The sequence below is a fragment of the Danio rerio genome, chromosome 2, assembly GCF_052040795.2.
Source record: "Danio rerio strain M-AB ecotype USA chromosome 2, GRCz13ab, whole genome shotgun sequence".
In the NCBI taxonomy this organism is placed as follows: domain Eukaryota; kingdom Metazoa; phylum Chordata; class Actinopteri; order Cypriniformes; family Danionidae; genus Danio; species Danio rerio.
Window position 1 is genome coordinate 6,762,728 of NC_141022.1, and position 20,685 is coordinate 6,783,412.

Here is a 20,685-nt window from a genome sequence, read left to right on the forward strand (position 1 = left end):
TTTTTGGATTTTCGGAAGCTATAGAAATTAAAAATGTAAAACAGGCAACACATTGAGACCATTGTTTTTGTTTACATCCCTCAAAATGGTCTATATGATATAAAATCATCTCCATATGATAAAACACTGTCTGATCTCTGCTTCGTATGCTTTTCTAAAATAAGGACGGTGCATGATCTGGTTTTAGGCTTAACACCGCATCATCTTCAAGCTCCAACATCACCTGATGGCAGGTGACCTCATCCGCGTCGGACAGCCCAAAGAAAATGAACTCGGTGGACTTGAAATCAGAGATTCTTCACTCGCTAAAGGCGGACATCTCTGAGGTGATTAATAACACGCTTAACAGCACTCAGATGTTAGCGGGAAATGGATGTATTTAAAATTTCAGTATCGAAAAGTACCGAATTCGATACTTTTAACAACACTACATCCAAGATGGTTGTTTTCGCAGAGAAAGCCCTTCAGTCTTATACAACAGCTCTCCGCTAACCTATAAAGTGCATATTCTGCATGATCTTATTCTATATCCTTAATCCTTTCTAATACCTAAACCTAACTACCGCCTTAAGATATAAATAAGTGGCAAATGAGTAGTTTAACGAGGCGAAAATCACAGTTAATGGTTTGCTAATACCAAGAATTGTACCTTAAAATAAAGTGTGACCAAAAAGTGAATGTTTATTTGTACTATGTGAATGTGTTACTGAAGCTTTTATTTTGGTGGTTGTGTGCTGCTCAGTAAGATCACCATTTTCATACAGCTGTTTTCCTCAAAGGTGGTGGAGAGGTCTGTGACCATTTCTTGTGCTACGATCTCTACCGCCTTTTTTTCTAGTCCGTTCCTTCTTACAAACGACTCACTGGCCAGCACTGCAGCGCCTGCTCCGTCTGACGTCGGGCTACAGAAAACAACATGACAAAACATTGTTTTTTTTTCTGGAAAGGAAAATGGTTTACAGTTAGAGTTTACAGTTTGACACCTGTCCCATTAGAGTTTTGAATCTGCTGTGTAGCTCCGCCTTCTTTTGAAAAGAGGGCTGGGAGCACAATCTCATTTGAATTTAAAGCGACAGTCACCAAAATGACATGATTTGGATCAAAGTCTAAAATGGGGAGCCTCATAAAGTAAAACATTATTTGTGAAGTATTTTGAGCTGAAAATACACACTCAAGGGACATAAGAGACTTATATTATATCTTGTAAGTAGTGGCATAATAGATCCCCTTTAAACTGGGAACTTCTGAGAATATTCATAACCTAGCTAATTAGCTTGTCGACTTACCAGCACTGCAAGAGTGTGAGAAACTCAAAGACCATTGTGTTTTTGACTGTTTGGCGCCATCTTGTAAATGAATAATACATAGGTTAGTCTAAGCTCCATGAAGCCAGTTTCGTTTCTGTCAGCATTGTGTTTTTGACTGTTTGGTGCCATCTTGTGAATGAACAATACATAGGTTAGTCTAAGCTCCATGAAGCCAGTTTCGTTTCTGTCAGCATTGTGTTTTTGACTGTTTGGTGCCATCTTGTGAATGAACAATACATAGGTTAGTCTAAGCTCCATGAAGCCAGTTTCGTTTCTGTCAGCATTGTGTTTTTGACTGTTTGGTGCCATCTTGTAACTGAATAATGAGCAGGTTAGTGTATACTCCAACAGCTTCACTCAGTTGTTTTCATTTCTGTCAGCTTTGTGTTTAATTAAAGAATGAATAACTTTTACAACTCGAAACAATGGTTTGTGTCATAATAGATCCCCTGTAAATTGGGAACTTCTGAGAATATTCATAACCTAGCTAATTAGCTTGTCAACTTACCAGCACTGCAAGAGCGTGAGGAACTCAAAGACCTTCCTGGAGTCAATGACCTGCTCCAGACTATATTCATCCTGGAACTGAGAGTATCTGAGGGTCAAAGTGGACCAGAAGAAAGAGATTCACACACTGAACAAGTCATCTGTTATAGAGTATGTGATATAGAAATGATTTCTTTTGCACAGAGCAGTTGAATGCATTTTTTCATTTAGGGCAAACTCTCAGCAAAACTTACGGGTTATTGGTGGAATGCTTGTGGTTCTTCCAAGCAACTTTGGCAAAATGCTCTGGTTTTGTACCTAGATACAACAAAGTGCTTTTGTTAATAAAAGAAAATCTTAAAAGCTGCCTGCTGGGATCAATCTAAACTCAAATCAGCTACTCAGCACTTACCGTACTTCTCCATGTGTTCTCTGCCAGCGTTGCCAAACATCTGAGGTGCAGCCGGTGCCGCCGCCAACCCATAACGGTTGATCATTACCTCCATGTGCTTGTCCATAGGGTTGGTCCTGTCCATGTACTGCAAACCCATGAGATAACATGAGGCTTCAACACGGCTTTCATAAAAGTGGTAAGCTTTTTAAGCTGAACGTGTACCTTTGAGGACAGTGAGCCTCTTTCCATCTTCTCAAAGCCCAAGGCAAGGACACAGTCAGCCAAACCTGAACGCAAGATTTAATGTTGTTATGGGGTATAATGAGTTATAGGGTAATGTGATTTTATTTAACATTTTAGAAAAGGCACATTTAAAATTTTACAAAATATTCTTATTTCAGGTAAATGCTGTACTTCTGAATTTTCCTATTAAAGGGATAGTTCACTAATAATGAACATTTTATAAAGAATTTCCTTATTCTGTTGAACACAAAAGAAGATATTGATCATAAAAATGCTTTACGTTATAGAAATAAAGTGTATTTTTAATATATGGAAATTAAAAAAAAAACACAACCTCACTATATTTTGATTTTTTTAAAAGACGTTAACCATACTTAAATGTTGTTTATTTATATATTTTTTGATTGATATTGTGTTGTGTGTGAAGAAAACGCAAGTTTTTTTTAATCTATATATCATCTATGTATTTATTTTTATCTATTACAAAATTGCATAATTAAATTTTTTTTTTTTTAAAGTAGAGTTTAAAAGAAAAAAACAAAAAAAATAGACGGCACTCTAGGCTAGTTTATAACAGCAAACAGCACTGTAGGCTAAATTTTAACAGCAGACGGCTCTCCGAGCTAGTTTTTTTTTACAGGGGATGGCACATCAGGCTAGTTTTTAACAGCAGATGGTGCTCTAGGCGAGTTTATAACTCCAGACGGCACTCTATGCTAGTTTACAACAGCAGACGGTGCACTCTAGGCTAGTTTATAACAGCAGACGGTGCACTCTAGGCTAGTTTATAACAGCAGACGGTGCACTCTAGGCTAGTTTATAACAGCACACGGTGCACTCTAGGCTAGTTTATAACTGCAGACGACGCTCTTGGCTAGTTTATAACAGCAGATGGTGCACTCTAGGCTAGTTTATAACTGCAGACGGCGCTCTAGGCTAGTTTATAACAGCAGACGGCGCTCTAGGCTAGTTTATAACAGCAGACAGCGCTCTAGGCTAGTTTATAACAGCAGACGGCGCTCTAGGCTAGTTTATAACAGCAGACGGCGCTCTAGGCTAGTTTATAACAGCAGACGGCGCTCTAGGCTAGTTTATATACTGTAAGCTAGTTTATAACTGCAGACGATGCTCTTGGCTAGTCTACAACAGCAGACTACACTCTAGGCTAGTTTATAACAGCAGACGGTGCACTCTAGGCTAGTTTATAACTGCAGACGACGCTCTTGGCTAGTTTATAACAGCGGATGGTGCACTCTAGGCTAGTTTATAACAGCAGACGGCGCTCTAGGCTAGTTTATAACAGCAGACGGCGCTCTAGGCTAGTTTATAACAGCAGACGGCGCTCTAGGCTAGTTTATATACTGTAGGCTAGTTTATAACTGCAGACGATGCTCTTGGCTAGTCTACAACAGCAGACTGCACTCTAGGCTAGTTTATAACAGCAGACGGTGCACTCTAGGCTAGTTTATAACTGCAGACGACGCTCTTGGCTAGTTTATAACAGCAGACGGTGCACTCTAGGCTAGTTTATAACAGCAGACGGTGCACTCTAGGCTAGTTTATAACAGCAGACGGTGCACTCTAGGCTAGTTTATAACTGCAGACGACGCTCTTGGCTAGTTTATAACAGCGGATGGTGCACACTAGGCTAGTTTATAACTGCAGATGGCGCTCTAGGCTAGTTTATAACAGCAGACGATGCTCTTGGCTAGTTTACAACAGCAGATGGCGCACTCTAGGCTAGTTTATAACTGCAGACGGCGCTCTAGGTTAGTTTATAACAGCAGACGGCACTCTAAGCTAGTTTATAACAACAGACGGCGCTCTAGGCTAGTTTATAACACCAGAGGGTACTCTAGGGTAGTTTATAACTAGCTGTAGACGGCACTCTAGGCTAGTTTATAACCGCAGATGGCGTATACTAGGCTAGTTTATAACTGCAGAAGGTATTCTAGGCTAGTTTATAACCGCAGACTGCACTCTAGATTACTTTATAACAGCAGACGGTGCACACTAGGCTAATTTATAACCGCAGAATGGTCTCTAGGCTAGTTTATAACAGCAAACGGCGCTCTAGGCTAGTTTATAACAGCAGCCAGCGCACACCAGGCTAATTTATAACCGCAGAATGCGCTCTAGGCTAGTTTATAACAGCAAACGGCGCTCTAGGCTAGTTTATAACAGCAGACGGCGCACACTAGGCTAATTTATAACTGCAAAAGGCACACACTAGGCTAGTTTTTAACAGCAGATGCATGCTGGGCTAGTTTTGAATAGCAGATGCATGCTAGGCTAGTTTTTAACAGCAGATGGTGATCTAGGTTAGTTTTAACAACAATTTTTCACCTCTAACAAAAAAATAGCAATTTTACTGATCTAGTAGTGTAGCAGGGGGATTATTCTGTCTTTAGCTGTGGCAGCAAACATCTTACCTCCCTGAATGAGCTGACGACCCATAAACAGTGCAGTGGAACCAGTAGAGCAGTTATTGTTGACATTAATTATGGGAATTCCTGACAGACCCAGACTGTGATAAATAGCCCTTTGGCCACACGTGGAGTCACCTGGAGAAACACAGACAATACTCAATTCAACACTGACGTCAGACAACATAATTATAATGCCAATGTGTGAGACATAATAGCCCATGTAATTAAATATGCCACATCCAGTATTGATGAAAAGTCTGACATACCATATACATAGCCCACACATGCTTGCTGAATGGCACTGTACTTGATTCCAGCATCGGCCAGCGCTCTCTGCCCTGTGCAACAGCAGAAATGGTTCAGGAAGCAAACTAAATCAATAAATAATATTCTTTATGTTAGATATTTGACTCTTCTTTACCTGCTTCTTTGGCCATGTCTGGATAATCAATGTCTCTTGCACCAGGCTTTTCAAACTAAAAAAAGGACAGAAAAAGTACAGTACAATATGACTCTTTAGATTTCTTGTATTTCAATAGACAAATAAATATTTTACGTATAAAACTAAACCTCATAATATTGCAAGTTTCAACACTGCCTATATACAGCAGCACCTATTTTTTTTACACATTTTTAGATTGTTTCCATAACATTTCTAGCTATAACTATTTTTTATTCAGATGATTTTGCAGGTCAAACTAAATAAAATATACTATTTCTAAACACCCGAGTTGTGTTTTTATTTGTCCTAGTCCTCCTGTGAAAATTTTAATTCTTTTTGAAATATTTCCAGAGGGTTTAATGATGAGAAGAATTTTTTATTTACAACATAACAGTTTTAACAATTATTATCCAACAACTCTTTATTTATTTTTTTATGACAGCATCATGTGTATTTTTACTTGTTTTGTAAGATACTAGTATTACCCTACTGAAAAATCCAGCTTAAACCAGCCTAGGCTGGTTGGCTGGTTTTAGCTGGTCGACCAGGCTGGTTTTAGAGGGGTTTTGGCCATTGCCAGGCTGGTTCCCAGCCATTTCCAGCCTGGTCCTTAGCTGGTCAGGCTGAGAGATGACCAGCTAAAACCAGCTTGACCAGCCTAGCCAGGCTGGGAGCCCAGCCAAAACCAGCTATTTCCAGCTTAAATCAGGCTGGTCAAGCTGGCTTTAGCTGGATTTACCAGGTCATTTTCCAGCCTGACCAGCTAAGACCAGGCTGGAAATAGCTAGAAACCAGCCTGGAAATGGCCAAAACCCCTCTAAAACCAGCCTGGTCGACCAGCTAAAACCAGCCAACCAGCCTAGGCTGGTTTAAGCTGGATTTTTCAGAAGGGTAAGCTTAAAGTGCAATTTAGATTTGTAACTAGGTTAATTAGGAATCATTGGACAACAGTGATTTGTTCTTTAACCAATCTGGAAAAGTAATATTAAAAAAAAACTTAAGGAGCTAATAATGTTGGCCCAGGCCAATGGGTCAAAAAACTATTTTATTCCAGCCAAACTAAAAGAAATCAGACTATTCCACCAGTCATAAGGAACAATATATTAGCAAATACTGTGAAAATGCCATTGGTCTAAACAGCACTTGGGAAATATTTAAAAGGATATACATTTCACTTTTATAAGACATAACTTTTTATTTTATTTAAAACAAGATTTAAAAAATACTTTACTGACACCAAGTGGAATACAAAGAAACCGTCAGAACAACATGAACCAAACGCAACACAAAAATATGAAATATCCTATATACACTTTAAAATTGGGAGGGTGTTCTGTAAAATAAGACCATATCATCAATCTACTCCAATGTATGTGAACAGAGCTCTCTTTAGTATTCATCTAACGTTAAGTCTCCCATTCAGTGTCTTCCCAACCTCCTTCTGAATTTTGCGCGTCATTACATTGCAAACAACCCATACAGTATATTATTCACAAAGGCATGGAAGAAATATTAAGACACTATTTAATTAAACAGTGCTTAAACAAAGTACCGTCGAATTTACACACTGAGAACATTCAAGTCCAACATGGCGCAATGTTCCTTCCGCGTCAGTAGGGGTCACAATAATAATACTAATCACATCTATTCTTTCAGTGTTGGTTACAAGCTGTGCTTTGCTTTCAAGCCTGTTCTCAACCCTAGTTCACTGTCATAGTGTACAGTAACCTTTGACACGTTAAATCCAGGGTCATATTTGTAGATTAAAGTTATATCTTTGCTTTTCTGCGGAGTCTGAGGGACTTTGGCACTGTGCAGTTAACTTACAGTTGCTCAACACAGATCAGGCGTACAGTGAATCTCTGATAAGACACTTTAAAACATTGCATAACTAATTTTTATGGAGATTAAACACGTACTAAAACACAGAACACTGTACATCCATAACATTACATATATGCATGTAGCAATTATGCTAGTTACAGCTTCATAACAAAACAAAAATGCTAACTCCGCTTATTTAATATTTCCTTTACGTTTATATAACGTTAGCTTATATAACACAGCTTTAAACTTTTAACTCCTGCATGTTTTCCAGTAATTTAGAAGCAGTTTGAGCTGAGCAGTTGTCAGTGCAATGTCATGTAATAGTTACCAGGAGCAAACTAAAGGTACACAATGACAGATCGCATACAAAACAATCGATGCTTACCTTCGTCATTCCCACTCCGATAACAAAAACCCTGTTTCTTAAAGCAGCCATCTTCAGGTTTGCGTTGTGTCAGACCAGCTGGACTTCACCACAGTAAAGGAAGGAACGTTAACACAGCAGCTCAATATTAACACATCAACCAAACACGATGAAGCGCAGCCAGTGACACACAGATGGCGCTCTTTCCTCAAACAGCGACATGTCAAAGGGAGATTTACTGAGAAAAGGTTAAACAAAAGCACGTTGTTTTAGCATTTCACTTACTATGTTTAAAATGTGATATTGAGGATATCCTTTGTCGATTTTGTGGAAGTGATGTTGAATACTCAGCTTATATTCTTCAATTGCATCCACTTGTTTTGGGCTCATGATGTTGATATCCATGTTGAAATCCCTTTTGGTTATAAACAAGTGAATTTTGGTGTAACTACAGACGATTGTACACAGAGTTACCTGGTTAATAAGCTTTTATGCTTTGCAAAATTCTTCATTCCCTGCTAAAAAAAATCCAGCTTAAACCAGCCTAGGATGGTTGGCTGGTTTTAGCTGGACAGGCCGGGAGATGGCCAGTTAAAACCAGCTTGACCATCTTAGCCAGACTGGGAGCCCAGCCAAACGACTGACACTTTAAGTCATGGTCTTTAACCTTTTTGTTAGAGCAACCAACTCCCATGCAGAGAGTCTCCGGTTCAATCCCAGCTCGGAGCGGCACTGGCACGATTACAATGTGAGCATTGTAATCCCCCACCTTTAGAATTCATTCATTATTGAATCACCTGCGGTGATGCTCTTCAATCTAATGCTGTTGTGTTTGGATAAGCTAAGAACTAATATATTCCATTTACACTGATAACTTATGGAAATAAGCTTTAGTATTTGTCTTACCATATCAGCCTGAAATCATATTCCTTTACCATTCTGTATAATTGGCATTTCCTGAATAATTTCAATATTAATATTGTTTATCCTGCTTCAATCCCTACTCTTTATATCAAGAAATGCAAATACTCTCAAATGCGAAATACTCTTCTTGCCATTGCGGTCATCCCAGTCTTTATTTATTGTTAAACCAAGAGAATCACCAAATATTCATCTCCATCTCACAAAATAAGTGTACAAACTGAAGTGGGGTGCAGTGAACTTCAAACAGATCTTCATCCGGTTGTTCTTCAGTCTGACTCTTTTTTTAGCATTTGACGAACTGATGTGTGACCTCATAGATACCCACAGACTCGCTGGCCTTCTCATCATAGTCCGTCCAGTCCTGTAACATAAACACAAGGGTGTTACACCCTGCTAAACTTACTGAAGGTATGATATGACTGAGAGAATGCTTACTTTCTCTTGCAGGTTGATTTCAGGGAACTGGGTGGACGTTTCTGCGCCGCTAGCAGCAAAACCAGCCTGTGGAACAGGAAAGACATTTAGGTTTGGGGGAGATGGTAGGACTTATGCTGCATTTAACTTTATTTTATATATATATATATATATATATATATATATATATATATATATATATATATATAATATATATATATATATATATATATATATATATATATATATATATATATATATATATATATATATATATATACACAGGGCTTTACATTGACTTTTTTGATCACCAGCCACTGTGGCCAGTAGATTTCCAACATTACTAGCCACTTGCCATTTTCACTAGCCACAATTTTGTTGTTTGAAAAATATATTTTATATAAATAAATGTGACTTTGACATGCTAAAATGGCTTGATTTTTATGTTGTGTTGTCCCAGATCAGCAGTTACTACACACAAATGGTTGGTTAATCTCATATTAAAGAAATGTTATTGTAAAGGATGATAATTAAACTATATTAACAAAAATAAATGTAAGCAAAGGAAAGCAGGTAAAAACATACCACGAGTGATAATGAAAGGAGGATCACGTGCCTGAGCATAATTAAAACGAAAGCAGTGACTGCTGCTGTTGCTTACAAACCAGGGCCGGATTAACCAATGGGCCTTATGGGCACAGGCCCAGGGGCCCGTGCGCACTAGGGGCCCCTGCGAGGGGGGAGGAAAAAAAAAGACAATTTCGGAGTGTATTTTTTGGCTAATTAATAGAGACAAGATGAGTAAAGAGCTGTCAATCATTACAGGCGCAGTGGCGCACCTTGTAAGGCGCGCAGCATCATCTTTTGACGCGATTAATCATAAACTCGGTTCGAATCCACCATCTGCTGAACTCGTACTTTTTTTCTCTCCCCATTACATATCAGATTGGAAATATATTTATTTTTAACAGGAATGAAACATTTTTTTAAAATAATGCAAATGTGATATAAAGTCACAAGTGTCTCGTGGGTATTTAATAATGTTTAGCCTTATTACAGGTGCCTCCCTCTCTGCAAAAACTATATTGCTAAGACGACTGTATTTCCTCTGAGCAAAAAAAATCGCGATCACATATTAATATTATTATTATATTTAAATTGCCTTTCTTTCTTTAACTAAACAGAATGCTGTAATTGGTCAAGTGCGGAAACGTCAGTTTTGTAATAACCCGCACTAAACTGAGCGGACTTTAGTGTAACGTTATATCTGTCATAGATCAAAAATGAGTGGACAAGTGGATTTAGCAAACGCGAGAGAAAGAGGAGATGAGGCATTTTCCATACACACCGACTTTTAAACAGACCCATGATCAGGAGAATGAGGGTACAGAAGAAAGCGTTATGGTAACTTTAAATGATGAGATAGCATTAACCAGACGGAGGAGGCTAACGGCAGCGCAGCGCGGACTGGATTCATCGTGTGAGAGACAGACAGAAAAGGAGAGAGAGAGGGAGAGAGAGAGAGAGAGAGAGAGGCCCAGAAGTGGAGAGAGACGGGAGAGAAAAGGTATAGTGTGTGTGATTTCGGATACTTTTAGGTTTATAATTAAGTCTTCATCACGAGAAGAGTAACGTTAGAGAAAATACAGGGAGAGGAGAGAGACAGTAAATCAGTGTTTGTATTATGAAAGACTCAGATTCATAGAACTCAGATTCATAGAACTGGATTGGAGAAGCATTGTGCGTTATATGCCATGGCAATAATATGCTTTATAAGTTTGTAAAAGCAATACATTAAAATACCCTTAAAAAAGAAAAAAAAATTATATATATATATATATATTTTTTTTAAGTTTTTTTTAGTTTTATTAATATTTTTATTCAATGCTTTGAAAAATAAGTTAAATCTTTGTAGACTATAAATAAATATGTAGTATATATCATTTATTTAAATATGTGGGCAACAAATTATATATTCATTTTATTTAAAAATTAATATATTATTCTTATTTTTTAAATTCAACTATAGGGGTGCGGCCAGGTAGGGGGCCTTACACGACAATGTGCCCAGGGGCCCCTGAGTTCTTAATCCGGGCCTGTTACAAACACATATATTTTTCAATCTTGAGCTCTTAAAAGCAGCAGGACTGTAGGTACATGAGTATCGGGTTTTTTTGTCTAGCCTTTTTCAAATAGAACCGATCGCAAGTGAACGGAAAAAAACGCAAGTAAACGGGAGCGCACGCGCACTTTTAACAGTCGTGCGCATCACATCACCTGTGTGTGCGAGTAATAATCCTCTCATACGGTATTCACCTGCTTTGTCTCGCGCGAACACAGTTATTGTTTTCAGTCGTGCTGTTTCTCGATTCTGAGATCACAATTGCATGTATATTGGGCCATCCTTATTGTCGAATACTGCTTTAAGAAAACTACAAGGTAAAAATGATTTCCAACCTGCCAAAGTGGCTAGTGGGAGCGACTGTCTAACCCGCCATAGCTGCAATCTACCTCCATTTGGAGGGTTGGCGGGTGTTAATGTAAAGCCCTATATATATATATATGTATATGTATATTCATATATATATATATATATATATATATATATATATATATATATATATATATATATATATATATATATATATATATATATATATATATATATATATATATATATATAGTCTTAGAAATATTACAGAGATTTTCAATCAGGTTTAGTTCAGGACTCTGAGCTGCCATTTCATTATTTTATGCTTTCAGCTTTACCCTTTCAACTGCTTTACCTGATGCTGCATTTACACTAGTGCATTTTTGTTTTAAAATGTAATTTCAGAATTAAACACCTTGCAAAGATCGACATTTTTAATGTGTTTCAGGCAGCCCGGTGGCTCAGTGGTTAGCACTGTTGCCTCACAGTAAGAAGGTCGCTGGTTTGAATCCCGGAATTTCTGTGTGAAGTTTGCATGTTCTTCCCATGTTGGCGTGGGTTTCCTCCGGTTTCCCCCACAGTCTAAAGACATGCGCTATAAGTGAATTGGGTAAACTAAACTGACCGTAGTGTCTGAGCGTGTGTGTGTGTGTGTAAATGAGTGTGTATTAATGTTTCCCAGTACTGGGTTGCAGCTGAAAGGGCATCCTCTGCGCAAAACTTATGCTGGAATTGTTTGCAGTTCATTCCACTGTAGTGACCTCTGAAATAGAGACTAAGCCGAAGGAAAATGAATGAATGCATGAAAAATGATCTGTGTCCACACTACACAGCCTAAAATACATACACACCAGGCATGCCAGATTTAACCAGCATTCACACTTGCAGGCTACTGGTTGTTCAATGGTCACATGAGAGAGACTTGATGAATCAGGAATGTTTGTGTAAACTTTGCATTCTCAAATACATGTTGCCTCCTCTCTTGCTTTGTTGCAAGCCATAGTTTTTAATTATTATGTTTAAAATCATTATATTTTTGAACTCTTAAAACAAATGCGGCTCATTGCAGAGCTCGTTCTTTCATCGTAGTTGCCATAATAGCAAACAACATAATCAATGCATCTATGCTTGACCCTTTTTGACTTTAATACCCACTTTTTTATGAAACAGCCCCCTGGTCAATGAACTGTGGAAGAGACTAAAGACGAAATGATCAAGACCACAGCACAGCGAGAGACTAGCGATGTCTGTGAGAGAATAGAGATGTGCTGACTACTGAAATTTTGTTTGTAATCATTCATCATGTTCATTCATTCATTCATTCATTTTCTTGTCGGCTTAGTCCCTTTATTAATCCGGGGTCGCCACAGCAGAAGTAACCGCCAACTTATCCAGCAAGTTTTTACGCAGCGGATGCCCTTCCAGCCGCAACCCATCTCTGGGAAACATCCACACACCCAGTCACACACACACTCATACACTACGGACAATTAAGCCTACCCAATTCACCTGTACCGCATGTCTTTGGACTGTGGGGGAAACCGGAGCAGCCGGAGGAAACCCACGCGAAGGCTCCACACAGAAACGCCTACTGAGGCGAGGTTCGAACCAGCGACCTTCTTGCTGTGAGGCGACAGCACTACCTACTGCACTACTGCCACGACCGTCATGTTCATGACCTCAAATATTATTTTTAGCTACAATAATTACATCATTTCATTTGGATCAATCTCACCTGAGGTTGAAAATCGACTGGTTCCAGGCCTCGACACTCAAACTGCACCACTGTCTTAAACCTTTCACTGTCTTCTGCCTACAGGGAAATATACACACTAGTGTGACTGAGTGAAGAATAGAGTACACAACTGTAAATATTCATACACAATTGCATTCTTCACTTGGTACATTGTGTGTTTTGTTAAAGGGGTGGTCCAGAGTGTGTTTGTAAGGTTTGGTTGTGTTAAAAAAAATGCAAAGCAATGTGTGCTTATAATTAATTTGTTGAAAAATCACATTATTTTTTCATATATCCTACTTTGATTATATACATCTACTCAGCTAACATGAAAACGACTGTCATTTTTCGTAGTTCCTCCGAAAGCCTGTCCTCAAGATGCTCTGATTGGTCAGCTAACATAATGTGCTGTGATTCGCGGATTGGCTCCACATTACCAGGAAGTGTCATGACCAGTCATTAGCATGCGCTGCTGTGTAAATATTGTCAGTGTAGTGCAGTGGTCACCAAACTTGTTCCTGGAGGGCCGGTGTCCTACAGATTTTATCTCCAACCCTAATCAAACACACCTGAACAAGCTAATCAAGGTCACTTGAAACATCCAGGCAGGTGTGTTGAGGCAAGTTGGAGCTAAACACTGCAGGGACACCGGCCCTCCAGGACCAGGATTGCTCACCCCTGGTGTAGTCAGTCTAAATTAGACAGAAAATGAAGAGGAAACAGCTGAACCTCATGCCTGCTCTCTAAAATAAGATCTTACAAGTTTCTTTCATTTTCGGGTTATAAGCATGTGTGAGTGATATGAAACGTTTACATATCTTTAACGAGTTTGTTATTTGAGATGTAGAATGCAGGGAAAGCATCAGCATAGAGAGACACTGCAGCGCTGCAGAACACTGTGGGTGTTTACAGCGGTTTGACTGATAAATACGTACGTTGTTTACATCCGTGTTTACAATCATTGCTACAACATACCGTTAACGCTAGAAACTCTGCATATAATTGATCAATTTTAACAAATAAAACACTTACAGGCTGTGGTTGGAGTCCAGCACCGAACTGGGAGACATTCTGGAAGCTCTCCTTTGACAAATGCTAGCTATATGTTTTTTATAACTCTCTGGAACATAATTGAAATTAAATTGTGAGCACTTCTGTCTTTGTGTCGTGTCCTTTGGAAGCCCAAATACAGAAACAGAAGAAGCTCGGTGGAAATAGCAGCGTTTGGACGACATTTTAGCTTTCTCTGCTATAACATTTCAGCGCCTCTGGCCACGCCCCTGGCTGTATAAGCATAACCTGAAGGGTTTATGACATCATTAACCCGGATGTATTTTTTGTAGTCTCTAAACTTCGTTTCCTGTAGGCTTTGTTGAGCTATCCCTGTAAAAGTCTCCCTTTTCAATGAACTTTGAGCGTCTTGCATTCAGAGAGGTTGTTTATGTTCACACAGCTACGTTAGACATCAACTATAACATATCATATTGTAGTGAACCACCCCTTTAAATACTAAACAATACTCAAAATGAATGTGGCATGTCTTACATTGTAAGGTGTGATTGTGTCCTTCAGGATATCTGGAAACAGCAAGATCAAGTGAGTCCAAAAAGAGACATATTGACCCAACAAAATATGCATAAACATTTATTTTCCTTCAGCTTAGTGCCTTATTAATCAGGGGTCGCCCCAGCGGAATGTACCGCTAACTATTCCAGCATATGTTTCCCGCAGCGCATGCCCTCCCAGCTGCAACCCAGTACTGAGAAACACCCATTTATATAAGATTTTAGTAAGTGCATTTACTACTTAGTATCCAGTCAACAACACTTGAAGTTTACAGTATCCTCTATTTTTTCTTTGGGAATCAAACTCTGATTCAATTCACGGTCATACATCGTCTACACTACACTAAAACCAAGCTACATAAAATCTTTCCTTCCGTCTCACCAATGTGCGATAGATGCAACACAGCAGAGGACACGGTTGCTCATGCCTTTTGGCTCCGTCCCTTACCGAATAAACTCTGGACCAACATATTCGACATGTACTCCATCTTCTCCAAGACTTATAAAAGACCTTTTCTACCAGATCCCGAACTTGCCATCTTTGGCTTCTAACAAAATACATCTTCTCTCCCTCAAACAATGCAAGAGTCTTTAAAGCCAGGCATGGTCATAGCTAAAAGACTAGTGCTTAACAATAGGAGATCACCTTTACCCCGTTCATTTCAGAACTGGATTTGCGACATGATATATGCTACTCAGATGGAGAGACTCAGATTTTTAAGGACTAGCTCCATAAGAAAACGTTTGGCTGCTTGGGGTCAATTTGGAAAAAAAAAAATCGATATATCAAAAGCAATCCAGTGACCCATCTGAGGTAAAATAACCCCCTCTAGTTTTGATTGAATATGCTGTAACTATGATGTGTTTTTGTTGTCTCTTTTCTTTTTTGTTTCCCTTTATATTGTCCATGGCCAATAATAATAATAATAACAATTCCTTACATTTATATAGCGCTTTTCTGGGCACTCAAAGCGCTTTACACACAATGGGGGGAATCTCCTCATCCACCACCAGTGTGCAGCATCCACCTGGTTGACGCGACGGCAGCCATTTTGCGCCAGACCGCACACCACACACCAGCTGATTGGTGGAGAGGAGACAGCGATGAAGCCAATTGGAATATGGGGATGGTTAGGAGGCCATGATGGACAAAGACCAGTGGGCAGATTTGGCCTGGATGCCGGGGTTAAACCCCTACTCTTTTCGAAGGACATCCTGGGATTTTTAACGACCACAGAGAGTCGGGACCTCGGTTTAACGTCTCATCCGAAATGACGACGAGCCAATGTTTGTTCTTGTGCTGTGCGTGTATACATACAGTTGAAGTCAGAATTAATAGCCCTCCTGAATTATTATCCCCCCCGTTTACTTTTTTCCCAATTTCTGTTTAACGGAGAGATTTTTTTCAACACATTTCTAAACATAATAGCTTTAATAACTCATTTCTAATAACTGATTTATTTTATCTTTGCCATGATGACAGTAAATAATATTTGACTAGATATTTTTCAAGACACTTCTATACCGCTTAAAGTGACATTTAAAGGCTTAACTGGGTTAATTAAGTTAATTAGGCAGGTTAGGGTAATTAGGCAAGTTATTGTATAATGATGTTTTGTTCTGTAAACTATCGAGAAAAAATTAGCTTAAAGGCTAATTAAAGGCTTAAGTTAAAATTTAAGCCTAATTAAGGCTAATTAAAGGCTTATATAATTAAAGGCTAATAAAGGCTAATATTAAATAACTAAGGCTAATTAAAATTAGCTTAAAGGCTAATTAGCTTAAAGGCTAATTAAAAATTTAAGCTAAAAAATTTGCTTAAATTTTGTCCCTAAAATGGTGTTTAAAAAATTAAAAACTGCTTTTATTCTAGTCGAAATAAAACAAATAAGACTTTCTCCAGAAGAAAAAATATTATCAGACATACTGTGAAAAATTCCTTGCTCTGTTAAACATCAATTGGAAAATATTTAAAAAATAAAAAAATTCTGATAATAATAATTTGATAATAATTCTGACTTCAACTGTATATATATATATATATATATATATATATATATATATATATATATATATATATGCTTAAAATAAAGTAATCAAAAACAACACTTGAGGTGGATCAACACCTTTCATTAGCGTTGTCCTAAAACTATTGAACAACACCCATTCTTGTCTTAAGATGCAGTGTTGACTACTGTATACTGGTTACCTATTGAGTTTTCCCGGGAACATAGTTTGCACTTCTGCACCATGCTAGCACTTCCTCGTCCTCCTTTGAGTGGCATACTGTCCTGAAGAGAGGAAAGAGCCGGTGTCCATTATACATAATACTATGATTCCAAAACTATTTAATCATTTTCTACATCCACCTTTTGCTAAGTCACGAAAGTATTGTGTATATATTAGTATCAACGAAAGTAAAAGTTGAATTAAAGATCAAATAGAAATGCAAAGTTAAAAAGAAATGAAGATTTGGAGGGTGACACCGTGGCTCTGTGGTTAGCACTGTCACCTGACAGCAAGAAAGTCGCTGCTTCCAGTCCTGGCTGGGTCAGTTGGCATTTCTGTGTGGAGTTTGCATGTTCTACCCGTGTTGGTGTGGGTTTTCTCTAGGTGATTTGGTTTCCCCCACAGTCCAAACACATGCATTATAGGTAAAATTAATAAACTAAATTGGCTGTAATGTGAGTGACTGAGTGTGTATGGGGGTTTCCCAGTACTGCGTTGAGGTTGAAGGGCACCCGCTGTGTAAAACATTTGCTGGATAAGTTGGCGGTTCATTCCACTGTGGCAACCCCTGATTAATAAAGTTACTAAGCCGAAAAGAAAATGAATGAATGAAGACTTGGAACAATTTGAGGGTGAGTAAATTTTATTGACTAATGTTTTTTATTTTTCCTACACATTTTTTTTTTGTGCGTTTATTTATTTTGTCATGTATATTTCTATTTTTGAATTATATATTTTTATTGAACTTATTCAAAAGTTAACAAAACAGAACATCGAAACTAAGCAACAAACTAAAGTAAAACACACAGTATATAAAAATAAATAGATAAAATAATAAAAAAATAATAAAAGGGAGGAGATACAGTATACCAAACCAACAAAGCAATGGGGAAAACTATTTTGTCAAAACAAATCATGAGGTACTGTTTTTATAAAATTCAAAAATGGATTCACAAAAATACCAATTATTCATTCATTTTCCTTTGGCTAAGTCCATTTATTCATCAGGGGACGCCACCGCAGAATGAACCGCCAACTATTCCAGCACATGTTTTACACAGCGGATGCCCTTCCAGCTGCAGCCCAGTACCGAGAAACACACTCATTCACACACATACACAACAGCCAATCTAGTTTATTCAATTTACCTATAGACATGTCTTTGGACTGTGTGGGAAACTGGAGCACCCGGAGGAAACCCACGCCAACACTGTGAGAACATGCACACTTCACACAGAAATGCCAACTGACCCAGCTGGGACTTGAAACAGCGACCTTCTTGCTGTGAGGCGACAGTGCTAACCACTGAGCCACCGTGTCGCCTTGCTTATATGCATTTAAAGCTAATTGTTTACATGTAGTTACACTTTGCAACCTACCAGTAAAGTGATGTACTGCCATTTATCCGACACCTCGCCACAATTCCCACACTTCAGCTGAAAGAGTCAGTTCATTAAATCGCATGAACACATCAAACATTAACCAAACTATTAGTATTGTTCACAAAAACAAGAGACTCTGCATAAGCTTCTAAAAATCGACATTATATTTATAGACCATAAAAAGTTTCCATTAAAAACTACAGCTGATATACACTCCCTGGCCACTTTATTAGGTACACCTGTCCAACTGCTCGATTTTTAATCAGCAAATCACATGGTAGCAACTCAATGCATTTAGGCATGTAGACATGGTCGAGACGATCTGCTGCAGTTCAAACCGAGCATCAGAATGGGGAGGAAGGTGATTTAAGTGACTTTGAACGTGGCATGGTTGTTGGTGCCAGACGTGCTGGTCTGAGTATTTCAGAAACTGCTGATCTACTAGGACTTTACAACCGAAGTCTGTAGAAGAAGAGCATCTCTAAATGATGCACAACACGTCCAACCTTGAGGCGGGTGGGCTACAGCAGCAGAAGACCACATTGAGTGTCACTCCTGTTAGCTAAGAACAAGAATCTGAGGTGACAATTCACACAGCCTCCCCAAAATTAGACAGTAGATGATTTGAAAAACATAGCCTGGTCTGATGGGTCTTGATTTCAGCTGCAACATTCGGATGATAGGATCAGAATTTGTCGACAACAATATCAAAGCATGAATCCATGCTTTTGTATCATCCTGCCTTGTATCAGCAGTTCAGGCTGGTAGTGTTGGTGTACTGCTCTGGGGGAAACTTTCTTGGCACACTTTGGGTCCATTAGTACCAGTTGAGCATCATGTCAACAACACAGCCTACCTGAGTATTGTTGTTGATCATGTCCATCCCTTTATGAACACAGTGTACACATCTTCTGATGGCTACTTCCAGCAGGATAACGCACCATGTCAAAGCGTGAATCATCTCAGACTGGTTTCTTGAACATGACATTGAGTTCACTGTACTCAAATGGCCTCCAAAGTCACCAGAGCTCAATCCAATAGAGCACCTTTGGGGTGTGGTGGAACAGGAGATTCACATCATGGATGTGCAGCCAACAAATCTGCAGCATCTGCATGATGCTATCATGTTATTATGGAGCAAAATCTCTGAGGAATATTTCCAGTACCTTGTTGAATCTATGCCACGAAGGATTAAGGCAGTTCTGAAGGCAAAATGGCATCTAACAGAGTACTAGTGTACCTAATAAAGTGGCCGGTGGGTCAACATACACCCTTGTGAATATATCCTACAGTAATCATCTATAGTGTTCTGAACCATACTATGGTAAAGTATTTTAATTACTATGTTGTGGCAATTCTATCGTTTGAAAAAAACAAAACCTGTAAATTCTATTGTAGTGCATCACATAATAGTTGTAGAAAACATTAACGCTTCAGTATTGGGTCATTTATTATGATATAGTTGTTGTAATACTACAATACACCACAGTTTACCGGTTTAAAACTAAAGTATACTACAGTACTAATTTTTTTAGTTCGCTATTATTAATACTACAAGTATGTTGAAGCATTCATTAGCATAACACAATGTTTTCCCTAAACCAAGGTCATTTTTTTAGCTTTTAGGGATTCGGTTTCCATATAAACATGAGCACAAATTTTGTACATTGTCTTTTCTTGACAGGATTAACACCCAGAAGTGCCGAGGTTTTTGTAAATAAATATAATAACAAATGCAGCTCGGGGACGCTCCTAATCAACTATTAAACGTTCTGGTATCTGGGACCCCTACTGAAAAAAACAGCTTAAACCAGCCTAGTGGTTGGCTGGTTTTAGAGGGGTTTTGGCCATTTCCAGCCTGGTCTTAGCTGGTCAGGCTAGGAGATGACCAACTAAAACCAGCTTGACTTAGCCAGGCTGGAAGCCCAGCCAAAACCAGCTATGTTCAGCTTAAACCAGGCTGGTCAAGCTGGTTTTAGCTTGTCATTTTCCAGCCTAAAAATGGTCAAAACCCCTCTAAAACCAGGCTGGTCAACCAGCTAAAACCAGCCAACCAGCCTAGGCTGGTTTAAGCTGGCTTTTTCAGCAGGGACCTCATTTATACATACTTTAATAAATGTATACAGTGTTCTACTTTACTATAGTATGGCTCAAAAACACTATATTATTACTCTAAACTACTACACCATGTTTTTAATTTGGGTGGTATTTTTAATGTCTGTCATAGTTCTGCACACATTAGCGACTTGAACACATCTACCTTTAAATACCAGCGGAAATCCTCCCCTTCGGGCCTTACGTTCGTAACATTCTCCAAAGTGGCTTTAAACTGCAGCCCAAACTTCTATAGGCAATAAAAGAAAGCATTATAAGAGAGATCTATCACTTATTATCTTTGAATTAAAACACATTTACAGCACACATACCCCCATGTTGAACTACGCTACGTCATTCACATGCGACGGATGCCGCTCAGCAGCGCCTCCCATCGGTCATGTCTGGTATTACACTCG

The 20,685-nt window shown here is 38.7% G+C and overlaps 2 protein-coding genes across 3 annotated transcripts in view; both read right to left on the reverse strand.

The window, feature by feature from the left end:
- Window positions 1-7,641, reverse strand: part of scp2a (sterol carrier protein 2a) — a gene marked incomplete at its 5' end in the record, with an annotated part of 36,128 nt that extends 28,487 nt beyond the window's left edge. The window contains 9 exon segments of the mRNA NM_200865.2: window positions 752-902; window positions 1,816-1,902; window positions 2,048-2,111; window positions 2,206-2,332; window positions 2,410-2,474; window positions 4,863-4,994; window positions 5,126-5,197; window positions 5,281-5,335; window positions 7,514-7,641. Coding sequence (NP_957159.1) covers window positions 752-902; window positions 1,816-1,902; window positions 2,048-2,111; window positions 2,206-2,332; window positions 2,410-2,474; window positions 4,863-4,994; window positions 5,126-5,197; window positions 5,281-5,335; window positions 7,514-7,564 — 804 coding nt within the window.
- An 894-nt stretch (window positions 7,642-8,535) lies between these two features.
- Window positions 8,536-20,652, reverse strand: czib (CXXC motif containing zinc binding protein). Of its 2 annotated transcripts, NM_001128685.2 has the most exon segments (8): window positions 8,536-8,777; window positions 8,852-8,917; window positions 12,997-13,074; window positions 14,542-14,573; window positions 16,771-16,852; window positions 18,170-18,226; window positions 20,433-20,516; window positions 20,599-20,652. In NM_001128685.2, coding segments are annotated over 8 exon segments (483 nt in total). In that variant the 5' UTR covers window positions 20,605-20,652; the 3' UTR covers window positions 8,536-8,699.
- Between the last annotated feature and the right edge of the window lie 33 nt (window positions 20,653-20,685).